We start from the raw sequence: 19,294 nt of genomic DNA, 5'->3' as shown, positions 1-19,294 counted from the left end.
CATCTTCATCCATTCATTCACATAAAAGATAAACATTTATGGAGTCCCATATAGGGTCACAAAGAGTCAGACACAGCTGAGCAACTGAGCACACACGTATGTATTCAGCACCAACCACATGCCTGCACCTTGAAGATAGTATGAGATTTAGACTGTATTGCTAAGGAGCTACCTGCTGATACAGTGAACACCTAGAGATTTGTATAAGTCAGGATGTAATCAGTGGCAAAAAGTATTTGGCTGTCAAAATACATGCAATAGGAATTCAGGAGTAGATGTTAAGGAACAGAAGTTTCTTCTGGTTAAATTACAGAAGAAGCGTCATGGGAATATAGATGTAATATGTTAGTAAACACTAAACGAGGTGTAAAACTGTCATCATATTTAATCCTTATTGTAGTTTTAGGAAGTAGTAGTGTATTATTCTTATAAATATGACAGCAAGGAAATTGAGGTCCAGAGGGATCAGATTTTTCTTTAATGTTCATTAAAAAAATTGAAGTTTAGTTGATTTACAATGTTTCAGATATATAACAAAGTAATTAAGTTATATTTACATATATGTATATATTTTTCAGGTTTTTTTCCTTTGTAGATTATTACAAGATATGCCATACAGTAGGTCCTTGTTATTTATTTGTTTTATATAGTATAAATCTATCTGTTAATTCCACATTTCCAGTTTATACCACTGCCATCAGGTTTCTTGACTGAGGTTGCACAACTAGTAAGAGCAGAGCTGAGATTTCATTCATTTTCTTCATCATTTATTCATCAACTCTGTAGACGTTTATTAGTTCTGTATGCCAGCCACTTTCTAAGTTCTGTCCTGTCCTCCAGTCTGTTGTTTAGTGAATCTAAACTCAAATCTTTTTAGATTATTGAACTCGCCGCCCCCCACCGCCCCACAGTTTCCCTGACTCTTGAGATGGACTGGGGAGGAGGGGAGAAGTTAGATGAGCATATAATTGGGTGATGGGCACCAGGTGTGAAAACATATAAGCTGAGTTGTGGAGGTGAAAATTAATATTGAGTGCATGTGTTTTAAGGAAAGCTGACGAACAGTTTAGGTAATCATCGAGGGGCCTGTAAGTTCTGAGTTGTGAATGTGAGAGGCATAAACTATCTATACAAGATGACAAAAGATTTTTCAGCCTTTCACATTCACACAGATTATACTCACATTTGGCCTGATACAGGATTGGTCAGGAGCTGTGAGTATAGTCGATGAGCACTGGATAAGGGTTAGCACAAAGCATAGATTATAGTTTCAAATCCATTACTTACTGGCTGTGTGATGTTAAATAAATATCCTCTGTGAGCGTCAGCTTTTTTGTATCTGTATGTAAAGTTCCTATATAAGGGCTGAGCAGAGCAAACATTTGATTAAATATGTGTCTAATGAATGAATAAGTGAAATAGAGATGATAACATCTGGCATACCTACTTTTGTTGATATTGTAGGGATTAGTATTTATAAAAGTATTCTGTAGTGGTACTGTCCAAAATTTTAGGAAATTCTTCACTGATAACAATAACTTTTCTGTGTGTGTGTGCATTTTGTTTTGTTTGTTTTTTACAGCTGCTGGGCAAGGCCATATAGAGTGTTTGCAATGGCTGATTAAAATGGGAGCAGACAATAACATTACCAACAAAGCGAGGGAGAAACCCAGTGATGTGGCTAAGAGGTATCTCTATCTATTTTGCTTCTGTCTTTGTTTTTAAAATTGTGCATTTATTCTGCTATACTCAGAATTCTATCTCTGAAGATTTCTGAAATTATAGGACTCAGTCAAATGCTGATGGCATGATAATTTTCGCACTAAATCGATGTTTGACAACGTATCAGCTCTTCTCTCTAAAGCAGTAATTTTCAGTTGGGAGATAGTATCGTCCCCTTTCTTTGTGGGGTGGTGAATTTGGAAATGTGTGTGGAGGGGTGTTGTCACAGTGATGGAGACCATCACTGATGTTTCATGAGGTCAGTCCAAGAATGCCAGACATTCTACAGTGCTCAGAACAGTGGTATACAATGAAGAATTGTCCCACTCAAATGCTGGTACCTGTTGAGAAATGCTGTGTAATGGAAAGGAATAATCAAAAGGAGGTGCATGGATTTTGAAACAGTTTAATATTTGTATTTGAATTAAACGTAACACCCATTATTGCTCACTTTGAGCTCATTTCAGAGGTCCTCAAGGATACTTAGTTCATTCGTTTGTTCATTTGATTGTTTTTCATTCCGCTTAACCGTGTTCCAAGTGCTGTGGTTAGCATTAGAATTACTAAGATGAAAAAACTTAGTCCTTGCTCTCAACAACCTTATGGACTTGTGGAGAGATAAATGTGCAAATGTGACTTTTATTGATTATAGTTACATTATCAGTACATGTTATATACAGGATCTTCCAGGGATCAAACCGGGGTCTCCTACATTGTGGGCAAATTCTTCACCGTCTGAGCCACCAGAGGAGTCCTATATAAAGTGCAGTGAAAGACATAGAAGAAAGAGTGCCTGAGTATTTCTGTTTGAAAGTTGTGGGGGGAAAATGTAAATACAGATGGTGGTAAGAGTTACGAAGGAAACTGCAGGGTGTCAGAATTTATATAGAAGTCTGGGAAAATTTTTTTCTTAGTGAAAGCAATATTTATGCTGACACTTGAAGGAGAAGGAGTTGAAAGATAACGCCTTGTGTCTTTGAGGAATGTATGTGGCTCGGAACAACTTGAGTCTAAAACAGGAGTGTGGGCTAAAGCTGCACATGAGGCTTGACAGTTTGCAAGGGCCTAATTATTCATTAAGTTGCCATGCAGTTTTTGTTAGTGAGGCCATGTTCCATAAAATTTTTGTCACTGTAGGATCTTTTTGAAGCCTTGGGATGTGGTTTTGTTTTACTGCATACTAGCATCATTATCTGGAGAAGGCAATGGCACCCCACTCCAGTACTCTTGCCTGCAAAATCCCATGGACGGAGGAGTCTGGTAGGCTGCAGTTCATGGGGTCGCTAAGAGTCAGACACGACTGAGCAACTTCACTTTGACTTTTCACTTTCATACATTGGAGAAGGAAATGGCAACCCACTCCAGTGTTCTTGCCTAGAGAATCCCAGGGATGGGGGAGCCTGGTGGGCTGCCGTCTATGGGGTTGCATAGGATCGGACATGACTAAAGCAACTTAGCAGCAGCAGCAGCATCATTATCAACTCAGGCTAACTTTTGTCTTTATTTTTAAAAATATGTTTATCAGTAAAGCACACATATTTGTATAGCACAAACTGATGAATTCTGATACATGTATATACCTGTGAAGTCATAATCACAACCAAGATAGTGAACTTATCCTTCACCCCCACAAAATCTTGTACACCTTTGTAATCTGTCTCTTTTCCACTGCTTTCCACTGCTGCTTCCCCAAGCAAACATGAATTTGCTTTCTTTCACTAGTGATTAGTTTGCATTTGCTAGAATTTTATATAAATGGAAACATACAGTATATATACTCATACTCTTATGTGGGTGGCTTTTTTCACTGAGCATAATTATTTTGAAGTTCATTCATGTGTAGTGGTTCATCTCTTTCTTGTTGCAGTGTAGTATTCCATTGGCTGTGGAATTCCATAGTATTCCAGAGTTTGATTATCCCCTAACCTGTTGAAGGACGTCTTACTTGTATCTATTTTTTGTGATAATGAATACAGCTGCTATATATATTTACATACAGATTTTTTGTGTGAACGCAAGTATTCAATTCACTTGGATAATACTTAGGAGTAGGACTGCTGAGTCAGATGCTAAAGTGAAAGTGAAGTCGCTCAGTCGTGTCTGACTCTTTGCAGCCGCATGGACTGTAGCCTACCAGGCTCCTCCGTCCATGGGATTTTCCAGGCAAGAGTACTGGAGTGGGTTGCCGTTGCCTTCTCCAGAGTATCTTCCCGACTCAGGGATCGAACCCAGGTCTCCCGCGTTGTCAGCAAGATGCTTTACTGTCTGAGCCACCAGGGAAATCAGATGCTAAGGGAGTGTTTATCTTTTTAAGGAACTGTCACAGTGCCTTCCAAAGTGACCACACCAATTTGCATTTCACAAGCAATGGATGAGAGTTTCTGTTACCCCTTGTCTTGCCAGCATTTAATATTTTTAGATGTTTTGATTTTTATAATTACAGTAGGTGTGTACTACTATCTTATTGTGGCTTGTGTTTTTTCCTAATGAAAAATGATTTGATGCATCTTTTCATATTCATATCTGACATTTGTTTGTTTTCCTTTGGCAAAGTTACTGTTCAGATCTTTTGTCCAGTATTAAAACTTGGGTAGTGCTTTTTTTTATTGTTGAGTTTTAAGAGCTCTTTCTATATTCTGGATACTAATTCTTTCTCAGATTTTTGTTTTGTGAAGATTTTTCTCTCAGTTGTGGTTTGTTTTATCATCCTCTTAATAATGAAGAGCAAGAATAATTTAAAAATATTTATTAATTTATTTGACTGTGCTGGGTCTTAGTTGTGGCTTGTAGGATCTTCAGCCTTTGTTGTAGCTTGTAGGATTCTTTAAAAAAAATAGTTGCAGCATATGGGATCTTTTAGTTGCAGGCATGCAGAATCTTTAGTTATGGCATGTGGACTCTTGGTTGCAACATGTGGGATCTAGTTCTCTGACCAGGGATGGAACCTGGGCCCCTGCACTGGGAGTGTGGAGTCTTAGCCACTCACCACTAGGGAAGTCCCAAGAATAAAAAAAATTTTTTTTTTTAATCAATTTGCTCTTTTTTGGGTTACACTTTTGGTATCATATCTAAGAAATCTTTGATTTAACATCAAATCACAGAAATTTCTTTTGTTTTCTTTTAGACATTGTGCAGTTTTAGGTTTTACACTGATGTCTGTGATCCATGTTGAGTTAATTTTTGTATATGGTATGAGGTATGCATCTAAGTTCTTTTTTTTTTTTGCATATGGGTATCTATTTGTTCTAGCACCATTTGTTGAAAAAGCTGTCTTTTCTCCTGAATTGCCTTTGTGTCTTTGTCCAACTTAGGTGTCCATGTATACATGGGCTTATTTCTGTACCCTATATTTTATCCACGGATCTGTTTGTCTATATCAGTTTCACGAGTGATTGTAATGTCTGGCCCACATTTTTTTGTCATTCATCTACTAAAATGCTAAGTGTGAGTGTGGTGTTATAGAAGTACCCTTGAATGTGTTGTAAAGCAAGTACTCAGTAAGTGCTAGCTGTTAAGTTACAGTCTAATAATAGATATAATGAATTTTTGTAACCTTATAACTTCCGGTGTTTATTACTGTATCATTAATGATTTGCAGTACCTGGTGAAAGGTGAGGATATATGTGTGCATGTGGTTATGTGTGGGGGAAAAAAATAGGGATTTTAGGTTTTTGTGTTTAGTGAGTAATTCTTCATCTCCTAAGAGAAAGCAATTAAACATTTTAATTAGCAAAACCTTGGGGAAAATATGCAGATTATATATAGTCATAGCAACAACTTGAAAACCAAGAGTATATTACTAGCTTCATAGAGGTGTAGAGAAGATCAAAGAAAATAGGAAATGTGGACAGAAAAGTCATTATTTTTCCATTAAATTTCAAAGCCATGCTGAGTGTTTGAGGGTTGAGGAAGGATGAAGATTAAGGGGGCTAGAGCTGTAGTTTTCCCTAAAACTGGAACCAGAACTAATTCTACAGTCTAAATTAGGCCATCAGGAAAAGGTAGTGAACACAGGTAGATCAAGTAAGGTGGTTCTGGGCTTTCTGCTCAGTTGGGCAGCTCTGTCTGGGCCCACACCAAATGTTCTTTTGATAGTAGATCACCTCTTTCAGTTGGATTTTTGCCACTAAAAATTACGGAATCTGGGAATTCTCTAGCCAGCCCAGTGGTTAGGACTCTGCACTCTCACTCCTGAGGGCCTGGGTTCAATCCCTGGTTGGGGAACTAAGATTCCACATGCCATATAAATTGGCCTCTCCCCCAAATGTGGAATCAGCCTTTAATATGACTGCTTGTCCTTTGTTTCCACTAACCATTTGAGTTTCCTGCATAGCTGGATATGTGTCACATTGTCACTGACCTTCAGATATAATTTTGCTTCTTTAGTGGTGGGTTGAGCTGGTGAGATGATGTAGAGTGTAATTCCTTAAATTAAGTACAAACTGTGATTTAAATTTGGAAAAGATAATGGATCCTGTTAATCACTAATTCTTTTCTACAGGTTTGCCCATTTAGCAGCAGTAAAGCTATTAGAAGGACTACAGAAATATGATATAGATGATGAGAATGAAATTAATGAAAATGATATTAGGTTTTTTATAAGACACGGTGTTGAGGGAAGCACTGATGCCAAAGATGATTTAGGTCTCAGTGAGTCGGATAGAACAGATGCCAGAGGTAAGTGTGCCAACTCTTTCATGATTTTTCCTTTACAAAAAAATACTGTAGCCAGTTTTTACCACAAATTTATGAAATTATTCTAAAGACAATTACCATCTACAAAGTAAAATACTTTGGTATTTTGGGGAGAAGTAGTACAGATTTTTGTACTAGGGGTTGTTGAACGTGATCTCAGTCCCTCCATGAGGAAGGTGATATTTTCATGCCACATAACCCTAATTTCACTTATCATGGTGTCTGTCAGAGAACCATGGCTCATATGAGTGGATGAGAAGAACTGTTTCAATGGCACTCTTTCATAATGAGGAGAAAGATGAGAAAGATCTGTTTGAGTGGAGGCTAACCAAAGCAGAGGCAGGTATAGTAAAGTGAGCAGTGCTTGGGCGTGGATTCAGACATCAGGGCTTCACCTCTTTCTAGCTGTGTTACTCTGAACCTCGGTTTCCTTATCTGTGAAAATAAGAATATTAACATAACGTCACCGTCACAGAGTGCACTAATGAATGGGATGTGCCTAGCTCATGGTAGAAGCTTAGTAAATGTCAGTTCCCTTCCTCTTCTTTTTTTTTTTTTTTTTTTTTAAATAATGATTTTTTCGTTCATTTGGCTGTGCCGAGTCTTTGTTGCTGTTTGGGCTTTTCTCTAGTTGCTGTGCAGGGGCTTCTCATTGTGGTGGCTTCTCTTGTGGAGCCCAGGCTCTAGAGGGTTTGGGCTTCAGTAGTAGCAGCACTGGGTTCAGTAACTGTGGCTCCCAGGCTCTAGAGCCCAGGCTCACTAGTTGTGCTGCATGGGCTTAGTTGTCCCTCAACATGTGGGTCCTCCTGGACCAGGGATTGAACCTGTGTCTCCTGCATTGATAGGCTGCTTCTTCACCACTGAGCCACCAGGGAAGCCCAGTTCCTTTCTTCCTGATCTCTGGGAAGTATTTTCAGTTATTCTGACAGGAAGAGCTAGTTGTACCAAACCTGTATTCTCTGAGAAAAGTTTCTAATTCATGTCTAAATAAAAGAAATTTCTTTTAGAGAACTCCCAGAACACTGTTAGATAGAACCTCATTCTCCAGGGGATGGTAGAAACCTCTTTCCTGGTGAATGCAGCATGAAGATGCTGATGCCAGGGGCTCCCAACAAGCAGCCCACCTGGATCACCTCACAGCAAGGCTCAGAGTCAATGATCTCTTCAGAGTTTCTTGACAGCTTTATTTTAAATAGCTTTATTGAGATGTAATTCACATACCATTTAATCTACCTATTTAAGTGTACAGTTAAGATTTTAGTGTATTCAGATTTGTGCAGCCATTATTACAATAAAATTTGTAGTATTTCTATCACCCCCAAGAGAAACCTGACACCCATTACCCCTACCTTCTTTTCTTTACTCCCAGACCATCCCTCAAATTAGGCATCTGCAAACCTACTCTCTGTCTGTGTAGGTTTGTCTGTTCTGGGCATTTCATATGAGTGGGATGATACCATCTGTGGTCTTTTCTGACTAGTGACTTTTCTGTCACTTAGCACATTTTCAAGCTTCGTGTACTTTATAACGTGGATTATTACTTCACATTTATTTATTTATTTTTTACTGCTAAATACACTTTATATATCCATTTATCAGTTGTTGGTCATTTGAGTTGTTTCCATATTTAGGTTATTAAGAATAATCCTGCTGTGAACATTCATATGCATGTTTTTGTGTGGACGTGTATTTTCATTTCCTTGGATACACCTAGGAGTTGGAATTGCTGCATCAGCTGCTAAAAGTATGTCTGGCATTTTGAAGAATTTCAAAATGTTTTCCAAAGTGGCCACACCATTTTACATTCCCACCAACCATATGTGAGGGTTCTAGTTTCTCCACATCTTACCAGTCCTTGTTGTCTGTCTAATTGATTATATTAATAGTTGATTAGAGTAATGATGTGATCACTAACCTAGAGCCAGACATCCTGGAATGTGAAGTCAAGTGGGCCTTAGAAAGCATCACTACGAACAAAACTAGTAGAGGTGATGGAATTCCAGTGGAGCTGTTCCAAATCCTGAAAGATGATGCTGTGAAAGTGCTGCACTCAATATGCCAGCAAATTCGGAAAACTCAGCAGTGGCCACAGGACTGGAAAAGGTTAGTTTTCATTCCAATCCCAAAGAAAGACAATGCCAAAGAATGCTCAAACTACTGCACAGTTGCACTCATCTCACACGCTAGTAAAGTAATGCTCAAAATTCTCTAAGCCAGGCTTTAGCAATACATGAACCATGAACTTCCAGATGTTCAAGCTGGATTTAGAAAAGGCAGAGGAACCAGAGATCAAATTGCCAACATCCACTGGATCATGGAAAAAGCAAGAGAGTTCCAGAAAACATCTATTTCTGCTTTATTGACTATGCTAAAGCCTTTGACTGTGTGGATCACAATAAACTGTGGAAAATTCTGAAAGAGATGGGAATACCAGACCACCTGATCTGCCTCCTGCGAAACCTATATGCAGTTCAGGAAGCAACAGTTAGAACTGGACATGGAACAACAGACTGGTTCCAAATAGGAAAAGGAGTATGTCAGGGCTGTATATTGTCACCCTGCTTATTTAACTTCTATGCAGAGTACATCATGAGAAACGCTGGACTGGAAGAAAGCACAGGCTGGAATCAAGATTGCCAGGAGAAATATTAATAACCTCAGATATGCAGATGACACCACCCTTATGGCAGAAAGTGAAGAGGAACTAAAAAGCCTCTTGATGAAAGTGAAAGAGGAGAGTGAAGAATTTGGCTTAAAGCTCAACATTCAGAAAACTAAGATCATGGCATCTGGTCCCATCACTCCACGGGAAATAGATGGGGAAACAGTGGAAACAGTGTCAGACTTTATTTTTCTGGGCTCCAAAATCACTGCAGATGCTGACTGCAGCCATGAAATTAAAAGACGCTTACTCCTTGGAAGGAAAGTTACGACCAATCTATATAGCATATTGAAAAGCAGAGACATTACTTTGCCAACAAAGGTCCGTCTAGTCAAGGCTATGGTTTTCCAGTGGTCATGTATGGATGTGAGAGTTGGACTGTGAAGAAAGCTGAGCACCGATGAATTGATGCTTTTGAACTGTGGTGTTGGAGAAGACTCTTGAGAGTCCCTTGGAGTGCAAGGAGATGCAACCAGTCCATTCTAAAGTAGATCAGTCCTGGGTGTTCATTGGAAGGAATGATGCTAAAGCTGAAACTCCAGTACTTTGGCCACCTCATGTGAAGAGTTGACTCATTGGAAAAGACTCTGACGGTGGGAGGGATTGGGGGCAGGAGGAAAAGGGGACGACAGGAGATGAGATGGCTTGATGGCATCACTGATTCGATGGACATGAGTCTGAGTGAACTCCAGCAGTTGGTGATGGACAGGGAGGCCTGGCACGCTGCGATTTATGGGGTCGCAAAGAGTCGGACAAGACTGAGCCACTGAACTGAACTGAAGAGAATTTCCAGATTTAAGTCCCATGTCACACACATGATTTGCGGGTATTTTCTCCTGTTCCGTGGGTTGTCTTTTTTCTTGATGATGTCCTTTGCAGTGCACATGCTTTTCATTTTGATGAAATGCAGTTTATCTATTTTTTATTTTGTTTGTGCTTAGATTTCTTTTTGTTGATTGTACTGAGAATTAGCAAGGACTTACTAGAATTTCCAAAAATGAACTGGTGATTTGTAGAATTTCAGTGTCTTCTGAAATTATTTGAGCAGGAGATATTTGTGAAGTATCATTGAAGATATCAGTGAATCACAAAATTTTTAAAAGATGCTTTGGGAAAGACCATGAATGAAACTGGAACAAGTCTCTTTTTGTTGGACTGGTTGGATTTCTTGTCATTTCAGAATTCTTGGAACTGAGTTTCAGTTCAGAGCATTCTTTAGTGAGTCAGGTTTAGGGTCATGGCATCATAGAACCCTGGAACCATTTGAGGTTTGGCTCCTGGCTCAACACTCCTGTCACGTCATCCAGTCATCCAGCATCCAGTTACTTTCAGTGAAGACACTCACTGCTGCCCAGGTGGCCCATTTCTACCTTCTGACAGGGTTCTTGTGAGGATTAAAATGTGCAAGGCACTTGGCGTAGTGTCCTGACCATCATAGGCACTCCACAAATGCACGATAACTCTTACCACTTTTATTTCAAGTTTCACCTTTGTTAAGATATCTCTTCCTGGAGCTAATCCTGATTAGTCGTAGCTCTTAGAATCCCACAGAACAGCTTTTTCAAAACATAGCCTTCAAATATTAAAGATTAGATAAACGGTCACAATTCTTTCAATCTTATGTAACATTTAAAAAAAAAAAAAAAGTCCCCTTATTTGCTTGCTGGTGGTTATGGTGGATCCCAAACCTGTCTGTACATCTGCATTGTCAGAGGAGCTCCTATGGGGTATGAAGACCTGAATTTGTAGGACTGATATGGGTTCAAACATACTCATTTTAAAAAGTGCCCAAATTGATTCTGATGTGTGCAGTTTGGAACCTGCAGCTCTAACCAACTGAGAGATAAATCAGAGGAAGTGATTTGTTAACCTAGTTGTATGGCAGAGTTTCTCAGCTTCTGTACTATTGACATTTTGGGCCAGATCCTTATTTGTTGAGGGGGTTCTCGTGTATATTTTAAGATCTTTAGTAGCATCCTGAGCCTCTACATGCCAGTAGCCTGTTTCCCTTCATCCTCCAGCAAGTTAAAAGGTCTCCAGATATTGTTGCATACTCCTTGGAGGAGAAAATCAACCCAGGTTGAGAGCTAGTACCACAAAGCATAGAAAAATCTTACTTTTAATAGTTGGAGAATAGCTCAAAGCAGCTATCAGCAAACTTCCTTCTCAGTATCATCTTTTGAAGGTACTACAAGTGACTAATGACAAAATTTGGGAATTGTATTAGTTCTGCTTTATCTTAAGGAAATCAAGCATATTTCAATTTTTCTAATTTTCTGACATAATTAGATGATTATGTGTGGTCGGTACTCCTAAAACACTGCTGGCCAGCCTCCCTCCCTCCCTGTTCGTGGTATTAATAATAGCAGTAACAGTGATACATCCTCCAGCATCAGTATTGGCCAGTTAGGTATTTCACTGTTTGTTCACCCTAATACTCTGCTACTGGTGTTTATCCTTCTATGTAGACACCTCCTTCCTTCCCTCCCCTTCCCCTGACCTTGCAGACACGGTTCTAGAGGAAGAATATGCTTCAGGGCCAGCCTCCTGTGAGCACATGGGCTGTTACCTGTCTAAACTAGGTTGCTATTCAACTCTGTCTTGCAGTGAGAGCTTATAAGAAAATCGTAGAATTGAGACACCTCCTTGAAATTGCTGAGAGCAACTATAAACACTTGGGAGGAATAACAGAAGAAGATATAAAGCAGAAGAAAGAACAGCTCGAGTCTGCAAAGTAATGTCTTCAAAACTCCAGTGATTTGTTTTCACTTACCTTTCTAAATGCCATGTGAGGGTTTGTTGCTGAACAACTTGTTTTTTCATCCCACCAAAGGGTTTGAGTTTCCAATCTGTTTTCCTCTTAAACTCTCAGATGGAGATGGTGTTAAGATTTTTAAAAAATTGTAGTAAAATATGCGTAACATAAAATGTGTCGCCTTAACTGTTTTTAAGGTAGAATTCAGTCATGTTATGTACATTGACATTTTCACACAACTGTTCTCCAGAACTTTCTATCTTGCAAAACTAAAACATTATAAGGAGAAGTTGTTGTTTTTGAGACAGCTGTTTCAAGATTTTCAGCCAACACAGTCTCTAGCCATCCCTGTCATATTGGACTTCTGCTCACAAGTGTGTGACCCAGTCCTGTGTTCATGGATGGTGGTGTCCCCCAGAATGCTCACAAGCCTGGAGGCAGTGAGGGCCCCCTCGCCTTTCACTTCTGCACCCAAGGTCGGCTCTCAGCACATCTGGCCCCTCTCTAGTTGATGACCAGCTGCTGAGACCGAGGGTGTCAAGTGCTTATTCCTCCCACTCTGCTCTGCTGGTCTGTCTCCTTTCCACAGTGCACAGAGAACGCAGGCAGGCAGGAGGGAGACTTCTGCTTTTAGCAAACGTGGGTCTTTAAAGAGCGGAGCACATGGGTTCTTTGCTTTCCCTGCCCTTTCCTTTCATTGGATTCTCTCCCTCCTCGTTAGAACCTCCTATTTCCCTTTCATTCATCCTCTTCTGCATCTAGTCTCAGTAAGAGATCTGGTAATTTATTCAAAGTAACATCTAAGTTTTTGATAAGCTATCTTTCCATGGATATTTGAAAGTTGTGGTAAACCAAAAAAATTTTTATTTTAATCAGAGTGTCTTTGTATTTCATAAATCACATCATACAAGTAGCTATCCACTGCCTCTGTAAAGTCTTTGAGATGTAGAATGTTTTTAGTATTGGCCTCTGCCTAAGAGCCCAGCTAAAATTTCTTAGATCCCTTGTAGTCTGGAAAAGTACTTTACAGTGGAACAATTATTTCCTAGATAATGAGCTTTAAATTTTGTTCCCTTTACTTCTGAGACAGATTACTATACTGCTTGTACTGTTGATACTTCTGAGCTCTGCTGTATGCTAGATACTAGGTAAGCCTCTCATATATATTGTTTTATGCAACCTTCATACTTCCATGAGCTATTCTCTCACTATGTGGATTAGGAAACCAAGATGTAACTTACAGGTGAAGAGACTTGCATGAAGTCACAGAGGACTAAGGGTGAGGGGTGGAGCCAAGATCTGGCCTGAATCTATTGACTCCAAATCTATTAGCCAAGGTCATTACAATTTTAATAGTCTTCTTGTTATTGTTGTTCAGTCAGTAAGTCGTGTCTGACTTTTTGTGACCCCATAGACTGTAGCATGCCAGGCTCCTCTGTCCTCCATTAACTCCAAGAGTTTGCTTAGATTCATGTCCATTGAGTTGGTGATACTATCTAACCATCTCATCCTCTGTTGCCTCCTTATCCTTTTGCCTTCAACCTTTCCCAGCTTCAGGGGCTTTTTCAATGAGTTGACTCTTTGCATCAGGTGGCCAAAATATTGAAGCTTCAGCATCAGTCCTACCAATGAATATTCAGGGTTGGTTTCCTTTAGGATTGATTAGTTTGATCTTCTTGCAGTCCAGGGGACTCTTGAGAGTCTTCTCCAGCACCACAATTTGAAAGCATCCATTCTTTGGTGCTCAGTTTTCTTTATGGTCCAACTCTCACATTCGTACATGACTATTGGAGAAACCATAGCTTTGATTATATGGACCTTTGTTGGCAAAGTGATCTCTGCTTTGTAATATACTGCCTAGGTTTGTCATAACTTTCCTTCTAAGGAGCAAGCACCTTTTAATTTCATGGCTGCAGTCATCGTCCATAGTGATTTTTCAAGCTCCCCAAAATAAAATCTGTCACTGCTTCTACTTTTCTCCCCTTCTATTTGCCATAAAGTGATGGGATCAGATGCCATGGTCTTCCTTTTTTTAAAGTTGATTTTCTTAATTAGTTTATTTGGAGAATAATTACAATATTGTGATGGTTTTCCCCATACATTGGGACTTTCCATGTGGCGCTAGGGTAAAGAACCTGCCTGTCAATGCACGAGATGTAAAAGACACAGGTTCGATCCCTGGGTCAGGAAGATCCCCTGGGGGAGGGCATGGCAACCCATTCTAGTGTTCTTGCCTGAAGAATCCCATGGACAGAGGAGTCTGGCAGGCTACAGTCCATAGGGTTACGCAGAGTTGGACACTACTGTGTGAGAATAATTGGAGAATAATTACTTTATAACATTGTGATGTTTTTTCCCATACATTGACATGAATCAGCCATGGGTCCCCCCATCCTGAACCCCCCTCCCACCTTCCTCCCACCCCATCCCTATGGTTTGTCCCAGAGCACCAGCTTTGAGTGCCCTGCTTCGTGCATCAAACTTGCAGTGGTCATCTATTTCACATATGGTAATATACATGTTTCAGGGCTATTCTCTCCAATCACTGCACCCTTGCCTTCTCCGACAGAGTCCAAAAGTCTGTTTGCATCTGTGTCTCTTTTGCTGCCTTGCATATAGGATTGTTGTTACCATCTTTCTGAATTCCACATATGTGTTAATATACAGTATTGGTGTTTCTCTTTCTGACTTCACTCTATAATAGGTTCCAGTTTTATCCACTTCATTGGAACTGACTTAAATGTGTTCCTTTTTATAGCGGAGTAATATTCCATTGTGTGTATATACCACAAGTTCCTTATTCATTCTTCTGCTGATGGACATCCATGTCCTAGCTGTTGTAAACCGTGCTGCAGTGAACATTGGGGTACATGTGTCTCTTTCAATTCTGGTTTGCTCAGTGTGAATGCCCAGCAGTGGGATTGCTGGGTTGTATGGCAGTTCTATTCCCAGTTTTTTAAGGAATCTCCACACTGTTCTCCATAGTGGCTGTACTAGTTTGCATTCCCACCGATAGTATAAGAGAGTTCCCTTTTCTCCCCACCGTCTCCAGCATTTATTGTTTGTAGACTTTTTGATAACAGCCATTTTGACTGGCTTGAGATGATATCTCATTGTAGTTTTGCTTTGCATTTCTCTAGTAATGAGTGATGTTGACCATCTTTTCATGTGTTTGTTAGCCATCTGTATGTCTTCTTTGGAGAAATGTTTGTTTAGGTCTTTTTTGCCACTTTTTGATTGGGTTGTTTGTTTTTCTGGTGTTGAGCTGCATGAGCTGCTTGTATATTTTGGAGATTAATTCTTTGTCAGTTGCTTCATTTGCTATTATTTTCTTCCATTCTGAGGGCTGTGTTTTCACCTTGCTTATAGTTTCCCTCATTGCTCAGAAGCTTTTAAGTTTAATTAGGTCCCACTTGTTTATTTTTGTTTTTATCTCCATTACTCTGGGAGGTGGGTCATAGAAGATCTTGCTGTGATTTATGTCATCGAGTGTTCTGCCTATGTTTTCCTCTAAGAGTTTTATAGTTTCTGGTCTTACATTTGGATCTTTAATCCATTTTGAGTTTATTTTTGTGTATGGTGTTAGAAAGTGTTCTAATTTCATTCTTTCATGTGTGGTTGACCAGTTTTCCCAGCACTGTTTGTTAAAGAGATTGTCTTTTCCCCATTGTATATTTTTGCCTCCTTTGTCAAAGATAAGGTGTCCACAGGTGCTTGGGTTTACTTCTGGGCTTTCTGTTTTGTTCCATTGATCTCTATTTCTGTCTTGTGCCAGTACCATCCTGTCTTGATGACTGTAGCTTTGTAGTGTCATCTGAAGTCAGGAAGGTTGTTGATTCCTCTAGTTCCATTCTTCTTTCTCAAGATTGCTTTGGTTATTCGAGGTATTTTGTGTTTCCATACAAACTGTGAAATTATATGTTCTAGTTCTGTGAAAAATACTGTTGGTAGCTTGATAGGGATTGCATTGAATCTATAGATTGTTCTGGGTAGTATACTTATTTTCACTATATTGATTCTTCCAATCCACAAACATGGTATATTTCTCCATCTGTTTGTGTCATCTTTGATTTCTTTCATCAGTGTTTTATAGTTTTCTATATATTGGTCTTTTGTTTCTTTAGGAAAATTTATTCCTGAGTATTTTATTCTTTTTGTTGCAGTGGTGAATGGGATTGTTTCCTTAATTTCTCTATTTTTTTCATTGTTAGTATATAAGATTGCAAGGGATTTCTGTGTATTACTTTTATATCCTGCAACTTTACTGTATTTTGATTAGTTCTAGTAATTTTCTGGTGGCATCTTTAGGGTTTTCTTTGTAGAGGATCATGTCATCTGCAGACAGTGCAAGTTTTGCTTCTTCTTGTCCAGTCTGGATTCCTTTTATTTCTTTTTCTTCTCTGATTGCTGTGGCTAGGACTTCCAAAACTACGTTGAATAGTAGTGGGCAACCATGTCTTGTTCCTGATTTTAGAGGAAATGTTTTCAGTTTTTCTCCATTGAGAATTAATGTTTGTTGGGGTTTGTCATATATAGCTTTTTTCATGTTGAGGTGTATTCCTTCTGTGTCTGCTTTCTGGAGAGTTTTTATCATAAATGGGTGTTGAGTTTTGTCAAAGGCTTTCTCTGAATCTTTTAGGATAATCATATAGTTTTTAATCTTTCAGTTTGTTAATATGGTGTATGACATTGATTGACTTGCAAATATTGAAGAATCTGTTCATCCTTGGGATAAAGCCCACTTGATCATGATGTATGATCTTTTTAATATGTTGTTGGTTTCTGTTTGCTAGAACTTTGTTGAGGATTTTTGCGTCTATGTTCATCAGTGATATTGGCCTGTAATTTTCTTTTTTTGTGGCGTCTTTGTCTGGTTTTGGTATTAGGGTGACGGTGGCTTCATAGAACGAGTTTGAGAGTTGCTTCCCTCTGCAATTTCCTGGAAGAGTTTGAGTAGGATAGGTGTTAGCTCTTCTCTAAATTTTTGGTAGCATTCACCTGTGAAGCCATCTGGTCCTGGGGTTTGTTTGTTGGAAGATTTTTGATTACAGTTTTGATTTCTGTGCTTGTGATTGATCTGTTCAGATTTTCTATTTCTTCCTGATTCAGTTTTGGAAGGTTATACTTTTCTAAGAATTTGTCCATTTGTTCCATAATGTTAAGTTTTAAACCAGCTTTTTCACACTCCCCTTTCACTCTCATCAAGAGACTCTTTAGTTCCTCTTCACTTTCTGTCATTAGAGTGGTATCATCTGCATATCTGAGGTTGTTGATATTTCTCCTAGTGATCTTGATTCCAGCTTGTGCTTCATCCAGCCCAGATGTTATATTCTGCATATAAATTAAATAAGTGAAGTGAAGTCACTCAGTCGTGTCTGACTCTTTGTGACCCCATGGACTGTAGCCCACCAGGCTCTTCCATCCATGGAATTTTCTAGGCAAGAATACTGGAGTGGGTTGCCATTTCCTTCTCCAGGGGATCTTCCCAACCCAGGGATTGAACCCAGGTCTCCTGCATTGCAGGCAGATGCTTTACCATCTGAGCCACCAGGGAATAGGGTGACAATATACAGCTTTGATGTCCTCCTTTCCCAGTTTTGAACCAGTCCGTTGTTCCATGTCTGATTCTAACTGTTGCTTCTTGACCCACATACAGGCTTCTCAGGAGACAGATAAGGTGGTCTGACACTCCCATCTCTTTAAGAATTTTCCACAGCTTGTTGTGATCCACGCAGTCAAAGGTATTAGTGTAGTCAATGAAGCAGAAGTAGATGTTTTTCTGGAATTCCCTTGCTTTTTCCATGATCCATCCACTTGTTTGTTCCCCACTAGTACATCCTAAGACATTTATTCTTTGGATACAAACTCCTGATACTAGATGTAAATGTAAAGAAAACCTGGCTAAGAATTGGTCAAGGACTGTCCTTTTGATTTTTTAATTAGTTAGATGAAACTTGGAATCAGTCATGGGGCTGAGTTTCTTTTTCCTGTTTTCTGAATTCTAGGTTTCCATAATTATGTTGTTCTTTTCTATCCCCAGCCTCAACCCCACTCACTTCCATACTAGAGCTACTATTGTTTATTCTTAGATTGCCCTCGTTGAGACCTGACATCCAACTCAGCCTGCCTTGGGAGTTCTGGTCCCCTCATCATCCCAATAAGGCAGAAAATAACTCTGGTTCAAATCCTAGCATCACTAGTCTGGGTTTATTTTTGTTTATTTTCACATCGTCCTGATATGTCTCCCAACTCCTTGTCCCTGCTCCTTCCTCTCCCACTCTTGTACCCTGTGGTCTGTTAATCATGTTAAAGCCTAAGCAGATAAATCTCACCTATTGTTCACTGAAAGAAGCCAGGCTCACAAACGTATATAATGTACAGCTTCATTTATGAGCAGCTGCTGCTGCTGCTAAGTCGCCTCAGTCGTGTCTGACTCTGTGTGACCCCAGGGATGGCAGCCCACCAGGCTCCCCCGTCCCTGGGATTCTCCAGGCAAGAACACTGTAGTGGGGTGCCATTTCCTTCTCCAATGCGTGAAAGTGAAAAGTAAAAGTGAAGTTGCTCAGTCGTGTCTGACTCCTAGCAACCCCATGGACTGCAGCCTACCAGGCTCCTCCATCCATGGGAGTTTCCAGGCAAGAGTACTGGAGTGGGTTGCCATTGCTTTCTCTAGTTTATGAGCAGAGACAAAGCTAATCTAACATGATAGGTGTTCAGAGGTTTGGGTGTTTGTTCAAAGCGAGGATTGCCTGGGGAGAATGTGAGGAACTTTCTGAGATGACAGAAGTATTTTGTATCTTGGTAGTCATGGTGGATGCAAAGGTGTACACATTAGTGGAAACTCATGGAAGGGAATTCCCTGGTGGTCCAGTGATTAAAGAGCCTGTGCTTCCACTGCAGGGGGCACATGCTGCACGGCCTGGCCATGAAACAAGAAAAGAAAAGAAACTCATTGAATTGTTTACTTGATATTTGTGTAATCACACAAAGTGAATTCTACATCATTAGAAAGAAAGCTGAACAAAGCAAAAGAAATCTAAGTTATTATAGTCCTGCTCTCTCTCTGTTGAGACCCTCCAATGGCTTCCTGTTTCACTGAGTGAAGCCTGGTCCTCCCTGTGACCTGTACAACCCTGCTTGTTCTGGCTTCTTTTACCTCTCGGACTCTACTCCAGTCATACTCGCTTCCAGTTTTCTTCTAGTTCCCCAGGCATTTCTCTGCCTCAGGACCTTTGCACTTGCTGTTCTGTCTGGGATGCTCTTTCCCTGGATGTCCACTTAATTATCTCTTATTTCCTTTGGAATTCTGCTCACAAGCCCCCTTCTCAGTAAGGCGTTCCCTGGTCACTGTGTATGAAATATTAACCCCTTCCTCTACAACATCGTCTATGACTATCTTGCTCTATTTTTTCCCTCCTTAGCATTTATTACCTTCCAACACACTTATATTTAAGTACATA

General features: G+C 39.7%; 1 protein-coding gene across 7 annotated transcripts in view; it reads left to right on the top strand.

Moving 5' to 3' along the window:
• Positions 1-19,294, top strand: part of ANKRD42 (ankyrin repeat domain 42) — a 67,770-nt gene that overhangs the window by 33,231 nt on the left and 15,245 nt on the right. For 3 of the 7 annotated variants that reach the window (XM_027960116.3, XM_027960117.3, XM_027960115.3), the window contains 3 exons: positions 1,583-1,688; positions 6,224-6,399; positions 11,687-11,813. In XM_027960116.3, the coding sequence (XP_027815917.1) occupies positions 1,583-1,688; positions 6,224-6,399; positions 11,687-11,813 (409 nt within the window). Of the gene's footprint in view, positions 1-1,582; positions 1,689-6,223; positions 6,400-11,686; positions 11,814-12,924; positions 12,983-19,294 lie in introns of all 7 variants that reach the window. The other 4 variants (XM_027960119.3, XM_042238140.2, XM_060403937.1 and 1 more) reach the window with 3 other exon arrangements.

This window comes from Ovis aries, chromosome 21 (genome assembly GCF_016772045.2).
Source record: "Ovis aries strain OAR_USU_Benz2616 breed Rambouillet chromosome 21, ARS-UI_Ramb_v3.0, whole genome shotgun sequence".
In the NCBI taxonomy this organism is placed as follows: Eukaryota; Metazoa; Chordata; class Mammalia; order Artiodactyla; family Bovidae; genus Ovis; species Ovis aries.
The sequence above is the reverse complement of the archived record's forward strand: the minus strand, read 5'-3'. Positions and strand labels throughout refer to the sequence as shown.